General features: G+C 37.9%; 2 protein-coding genes and 1 long non-coding RNA gene across 8 annotated transcripts in view; 2 read left to right on the top strand and 1 right to left on the bottom strand.

The window, feature by feature from the left end:
• LOC139943859 (uncharacterized) overlaps positions 1 to 7,008 on the bottom strand; it is a 295,369-nt gene that overhangs the window by 65,443 nt on the left and 222,918 nt on the right. The gene's annotated exons all lie outside the window — the stretch shown is intronic.
• LOC139944141 (uncharacterized) lies at positions 25 to 3,126 on the top strand. The gene has a single exon (XM_071941109.1). The coding sequence runs from the start codon at positions 84 to 86 to the stop codon at positions 1,728 to 1,730; it is 1,647 nt and encodes a 548-aa protein (XP_071797210.1). The 5' UTR covers positions 25 to 83; the 3' UTR covers positions 1,731 to 3,126.
• The window catches only part of LOC139944139 (unconventional myosin-XV-like), a 67,637-nt gene continuing 64,113 nt past the window's right edge, over positions 3,485 to 7,008 (top strand). For 4 of the 5 annotated variants that reach the window (XM_071941106.1, XM_071941104.1, XM_071941105.1 and 1 more), the window contains exons 1-2: positions 5,781 to 5,947; positions 6,185 to 6,371. In XM_071941106.1, the coding sequence (XP_071797207.1) occupies positions 6,363 to 6,371 (9 nt within the window). In that variant the 5' untranslated portion in view covers positions 5,781 to 5,947; positions 6,185 to 6,362. Of the gene's footprint in view, positions 3,530 to 5,780; positions 5,948 to 6,184; positions 6,372 to 7,008 lie in introns of those variants that run through there. The other variant, XM_071941103.1, reaches the window with a different exon arrangement.

Raw genomic sequence — 7,008 nt, 5'->3', positions numbered from 1 at the left:
TATAGTGTATCAGAGCACATAGTGTCAATGGTTGGAACATAACATGAACTCCTTCTGTTCAAGATAACTTTGAAACGAACGAAATGTCGGCAGCAAAACCACCACCACCAGAACCATTTTCAGCAATCGAAGGACTTGATGAGTCGCTTAAAGAGTTAAAAGATGAGCTGCAGTGCCCTTTGTGTTTGGATTTCTACCAAGATCCAGTTGTTCTTCCATGTCAGCATAGCTTCTGTCTGGACTGTGTTGCAGGGTTGGAAACCAGGCCACAGGGTCTTGATGGCAGCCATTGGGAGCTAGAGTGCCCTCTATGCCGGAAAAAGGTACACCTGAACGGTACTGAGGTCGTCGAATGTCTACCGCGGAACTTCCAGCTTGCAGAAATCGTTGGGAAGTTCCATGCTGTGGAGACACGTTTGGACGTGATATGGACTGAGCAGCTTGTGAAACAACATCTGCAAGAATCTGAACCAGAACAGCAACAACCTGATGATGTGCACCAGAAGCAGCCAGAGGAATCACGGGGGACGAATGGACAAAATGCAGAATCGGGGGAACTAGGAGTAGAGGAATGGTTACAAGAACATGTAGATGAAGTGGAGCTGGGTCAGCAACGTTTTCACCAGGTTGATGGGCTGCACTCAAGAAATGACAATACACCGATAACGGCTAACTGTGCGCAACCAGCAAACATACAAGAGCACGAAGGACAGCAACATCTTCGACAAGCAGCACTCGGACAGCAGCAATTACCATTGGTAGGGAGTTGGCATGGTGAACTCACCCAAACAATGCAAGAATACTTCCCTGACCGTTTTCGTCAAGAAGAGCGGCACATCCAGCAGCAAGTGCTGCACCAACAGTTTGGACAACAACATGAGCAGCAGCAAGGTAACAGGCTACGTCAACAATATCAACAGCAACAGAATCAGCTTCATCAACAACTAGGACAACAACGAAAAGAGCAGAAGCGTAACCTCCAGCAACTACAACATCAGCTGCAGCAGCAACGCCAACAGCGACAGAAACAACAGGAACAGCTGCATCAACAGTTAGGACAACAGCGCGAAGGGCAGAAGCGTAACCTCCAGCAACTACAACAACAGCTACATCAGCACCGTCAACAACAACAGACACAGCAGCATGAGCTTCGTCAACAACTAGGACAACAACGTGAAGGGCAGAAGCGTAACCTCCAGCAACTCCAACATCACCTACATCAACAAGCCCAACAGCGACAAAAACAACAGGAAAAGCTGCATCACCAATTAGGACGACAACGCGAAGAGCAGAAGCATAACATCCAGGAACTACAACAGCAGCTACATCAGCATCGCCAACAACAACAGACACAGCAGCATGAGCTTCGTCAACAATTAAAACGGCAACCCGAAGGGCAGAAGCGCCAGCAACTACAACAGCAGCTGCACCAGCAGCGTGAACAGCAACAAAGACATTTGGAAAAGCTTCATCATCAATTAGGACATCAACGCGAAGGGCAGAAGCGTAACGTCCAGCAACTACAACAGCAACTACGTCAGCAACAACAACAGCAACAGAAACAACAGCAAAGGCTGCAGCAACAATTAGGACAACAATGTAGTGTAGGGCAGAAGCAGAAAGTCCAGCAAGTTCATCAGCAAGGTCAACAACAGAAACCACAACAAAAGCAACAACCAGGGCAACAAGGAGGGCAGAAGGGCAGAAGCGGAGGGCAGAAGCGTAAATAACTTTGGGCAACCTGCAGCCCCTCCCGACCCAAAAGTGTTTTTTTTTTCGGAAAATGACAACCAAGTTGCATAGGTTGATTCATTTTTCATCTTTTATCATTCATTGAAACAAACTTTTTATAACTATGATTGATAGTTTAAAAAATCATTACGGGAGACGACACATAGAACTTATTTTAATGACATTTTAATAAAAACTTTATATGGCTGAATTGAATGTGAACTAAATGTCATAATGATACTTTGAGGACTTTTATAAATAGGTATCTGATCCGAAATCACACAAAAATTGCAATAAGGAGTGTTTTTTGTTCATTATTCTCATTTTTCTTGCAACTTTATGACCGAATGAGTCGAAATGTTCACAGATTTGATATTTTATGCATGTTATGATACAAGTGAGAAAACTGGTCTTTGACAAACCAAAGGTGTCCATGCCTTTAAAGCATGATTTAACATGTAACCACATGCAATTCAAATGTAACCACAGTTTGCTGTACACAGTTCGAATCGATTTCCCTTTTGAGGTTATTGAAACCTTGTGTACAGGAAGTTGAGTTAATTTGAACAAGTGGATCTGGACTGCATGCTTGCATCATTGTAGGCTTAAGGTTCAAGATCAAAGTGAAATGTTTCTCGAAACGCTTTATATAGAGCCTAAGGTTCCAGCCAATAGTTTTCATTTCCATTAAGAGTGATTGCCAAACGTGTACCTTCCCTTTAAATAAGTTTTTGTAGAGGATGTTTGATGCATGGTGGGACTGACTATTGTATTGTGCATGTGCTCAGTCACAACGCCTACACGCATGAATCTGTTTAGGCGGCAGACGTCGCTAATTGTAAAAAGTGCTTTTCACTTTGACGAAAGAGGGCCTTTAACTGAATTTGTAAACATAATAAAACTTTCTGAGAAACTAATTAATGTCACGATCGTGTCCTAAACAAGGCAAAGAATGTTTAATTCTCCCCAATGTAACACCAATATGGTTTACAAAGGATCACATAGTTTTTTTTGTGGACGGATTATTTACTGCCAGGTTCTTTTTTATAGCATTGTGGTTAGGCCTATGCTCATCCTAAAATGCACCAACTGGAAGACCCCAAGTTTTTTTAGTTTTTTTTAATGATGCTCTCGATCGATGTGCAATGTACAATTGCCTCATTTATTTTTCACTTTAATACTTAGATCATCCTCGGTCCAAAACGTATGTAGGACAGGGCTTGGAAAGGATGTTGTGGTGTACTTGTACAGCATTGCGAGGTGTGTCCCTCAAGTCAAAAGGGGATTCCCCTCTCCCCGTCCACAATGTGTGTGCCCCGCCCCCTCTACTCTCCCAACACGGACTGAAGCAAGTTTGTTCAAACGAGGGCGCTATCACACGACATTTCTGAAATAATAATTGTAACCCAAGGTGGCGCACTTCATCGCTACCGCCCCGTCTTTTTAGGAGTCTACCATTTTGGTGTAGAGGGGTTTTTGAATGCGCAAAACACGTTTCTGCATTTGTATCTAGTTATTAAATTAAAACTTGGAATTTTTCGAAAAATATTTGCTCAGAGTGAACGTTATAATTGTGTAGTGACTGACTAGTGTATTTCTTGACCCGAAGTTTTCAGCTGATATTTTATTTATGTCTTTTTGCTCACCTTTTTGGAAAATGGTTTATATTTTAAACGCGAACTTTGTGCATGATAAATGTCGTCCAAAGATCGTATAGGGGATGCATGATGTCGTCGTCTGCTCAGCTTATACGCAATTATTGAGTCAAGAAGCACGACATTGGCGGCTGTCAAAATCCGTAAGTAAAAATTCACTTAAATTTCGTATATTATTCTAAAATAATCTTTATTAACAACCCCACTTGTGAGAAGGATTTTCATTGATTCACGTGGCATGGACTGACGGTCCTAAAGTGAAATTTAGCGACCCATTGCATATGGAACATTTTAGGTCAGAAATTGGACGTGGTTTTTCACGTCGTTGAGAAATTATTGTATGTGTTTTCAATGACGCGCATGAATGTGTATCCTCCACTTACCAGTTTTCACGGTATTTAATGCCTTTTTCTTTGAATTGGGAAGAAAATAATGATGCCATATATCAACCGATGCCCTAATTATCTTCATTTTTTAGTATGAAGTATTCAAACATAATTTATATTAAAACTTAATGGACATTGAAATGTTCACACCACATACCGATCTTGAGCTTTGATGACTTCATTCAACTGGCCCAATTTGTTTTGAGTTATTCCTGTTTTCACGGCAAACAAGAAAGTATGGTTTCCCAGTGAAGCCATACATGGTAGAAACATCTACAGTGACTACAAGTGTTCTGTGAGACTCTGTGTATGACTCTATAGCCAGCAGTTGTCTTAAATTTTTTTTTTTTTTTTTAAGTTATGAAATGTTTTAAATTACCATGGTAATTTTGCAAAAAATTTCAAAAATAAAAAATAAAAGAAAAAGTGTGAATAATTATTGGCTTTCAAATCTGAATTTTATTTAGTTTTGTTTTTTCCTTTTTTCTTAATATTTATAATACAGCATTTAAATAAACAGTGATAGTTGAATCAACAAGCTGATGTTTAAATTTTAATATGAATAATAATCTTGATATGAGGGTTAAAAAATAAAAATCTCCAAAAAAATTAGAAAATGATATTTAAGGCACACAGCTTCTTTAAGCCTCTGTATTTTTTTCCCAGAATGCTCAGCAAAATATTTAGTCACATGATTTGATCATGAATTGTGAATAGAAATAGTGTTTGATGAAACTTTTTCGGTGGGCAATTTGTTGTTATATGGCCTCAACATTATGACATATTTTTGTACCTTGTATAAATGCCTAAAATACCAAACTGTTTGCATTTACAAGTGCAAATAACCAGTGGAGCCTAACGTGTTTCTAAGTTTTGGTCAAGGGAGAGGAGAGTCTTTGCTTGGCAAGTCAAACCACAAAAATTAGCTTATAATCTAGCTTATAATTTGAATTGAACTAAATAAAAATAAGAACAATGTAAGTTTTAATTTTGAGCTGTTAAAAATGACAGTAAGGCTAATAAGAGGGAAATATTTATACTGAGAGAATTGGCAAAGGAAATCAAGTTAATTTGATTCTTCACTTGGGGCAAAAATTCTAAGCCTTTGGAATTTAATGAATTTTGATGAAACCAGATTTAGGAAAAGAAGTGTAAGGCAGTTTAATTGCAGAAAAGGTAGGCCCTACCCCACATCATCTAAACTTTCTGCATAATGTCTAGAGGCTAAATTAATGTTTGACATGTTTCAAGAAACAAAAAAACACAGTATTCATAATTTCACAATACACCCATGCTGAGAGTACATGTCTGAAAATATTATTAGCTGCATTACAAACTTAACTAATCAGAGCAGAAATTATGATTGCTGTCAGAAAACAATAATTTGGGTTGATGCTGCTTTTAAGATTGAAATTCAAAATGTGTATAATGTCCTTTTAAACTGATCATGTTTAAGTGCTAACAGTGAGTTCCATCATTGAAACATGTCTGATATTCTTCCTACTTGGATTTCCGTGTTTTGGGGGGTTTTCTTTGGGGGGGGGGGGGTGACCCTTAGAACAATCAGAACCATACACCATATATATGAACAAGTAGGTCAGCCCTTGTGCTCAAAAATTATTTTTATACTTTTTTTTCCATGGGCCAAATAATCATGCCTGTTGAAAGGTTTCCTCTATAAATCAGGATTAATTCCACACAGAATCCTCCAATAATAACCAGGATGTGAATCTATTACTAAACTACGTCACATTCATCCACTTTAACCAGATATTCATCAGCCATAAAGACCATGATATTTGCACACTGTTTGTAGTGCCTGATTCTGATTGCTTTTGCCGTTGCTTGGATTTATTGCCAACAAGAGTTACACGTCCACAGTGCAGTGATTTTGACAAAAGCTTTCTGTACTGATGAGTTGATGATAGTGGATTTGTCTGTGAGTTAGAATGGTGTTTGGCTTATCTGGATCAAATATCCATTTGAGAGAACTTTGTACACTGATGATGTATGCATAATGGGCCTACGGGTTTTTACCCAAACAGTCCCAGCTATACAGGAGTGCACTGCAGGTTGATATTGATAAAGCTAAGTAGTAGAATTCAGGACATGTAGCTGAGGCAAGATACTGTCGCATCCTAGTGGTAACATATAAATAATACAAACCGTGGACGTGTAAGTTTATATGTTATATTGACTGTCTTGAACTATTTTAAACGCATGTGTTTTAAGTATCATTAATTCAATGAAATCAGCAACTGGTATTTTAAATTCTGCCACCACCATGAAAAGCTTTTTTTTCTTTCTAAGAATTGATAGCAATAATTGTGATAGATTTAATGCTAAAATATGGAAATAATGATTTTTCATTATGAGCCTTTTGTGTTGATTTATATTTTGTTTTCTTTGCAGAAAGCTTACTATTACCAGGCAACTACTGTTTTCTGAGTTAACTCTTGAAACACATCAACAACTGTGAGCTCATCACAACACATTGTACAACACTATAGCAGTTAAATGCGTCGTTATCCAACTATGTGTTGTTGGTTATTCACTCTTTATTTTGGATAAAAGTTGACAAGACATCATCATGGAATTGGTAAGTGTGATTTTATCCTGTTTAATTCCTGCTTGAATTATAAAATTTTGCCTAGTGTCTTGCTAGGATAGGAAGGACCTTCTAATAAAAGATTTGTAATAAAACATGTACCTCAACAGCTCTATGAAATTTTACCTTTTTTCCTCCCAAGTGTATAAAACCCATCATACACAAGGACTTGTTACCTACTTAGTGATGACATAATTCCCTTGTGCAATTGCAATCAACCGAGAAATTAATTGCATATTGGCGAGTAGTCAGTATGTCACTCGATCCAATGATAAAATAGGATCCCCTCATTCTAAACCCAGGCATGCAACTTTTCCTCGGATCAACTGAATCCTCTTGTTTTATTCTCAGTTTTACCATTCGAAATTGAAAAATACTATACAAAATTATTGCAGTATGGAATTTCCTCTTTTTTGGTGGAAGTTACAGTTGCATGGCTGTAAACCTCATTCAACTGAACGCTGTGGTCAACTGCGCATAATGATAGGTTCTTGATAGGAAACTGTTTCAACTCTCAATTATATTCTATTTTTATCTTGAAATTTAATGAGAAATTCTTGCTCAATTGTATTTTACTCGGAATGTGTGCAAACATTTGTTTAAACAATTTTGGAATTTTTAAAATTCA

This window comes from Asterias amurensis, chromosome 11, assembly GCF_032118995.1.
Source record: "Asterias amurensis chromosome 11, ASM3211899v1".
In the NCBI taxonomy this organism is placed as follows: domain Eukaryota; kingdom Metazoa; phylum Echinodermata; class Asteroidea; order Forcipulatida; family Asteriidae; genus Asterias; species Asterias amurensis.
Note: the sequence above shows the minus strand (reverse complement) of the source record. Positions and strands in the feature narration are given on the sequence as shown.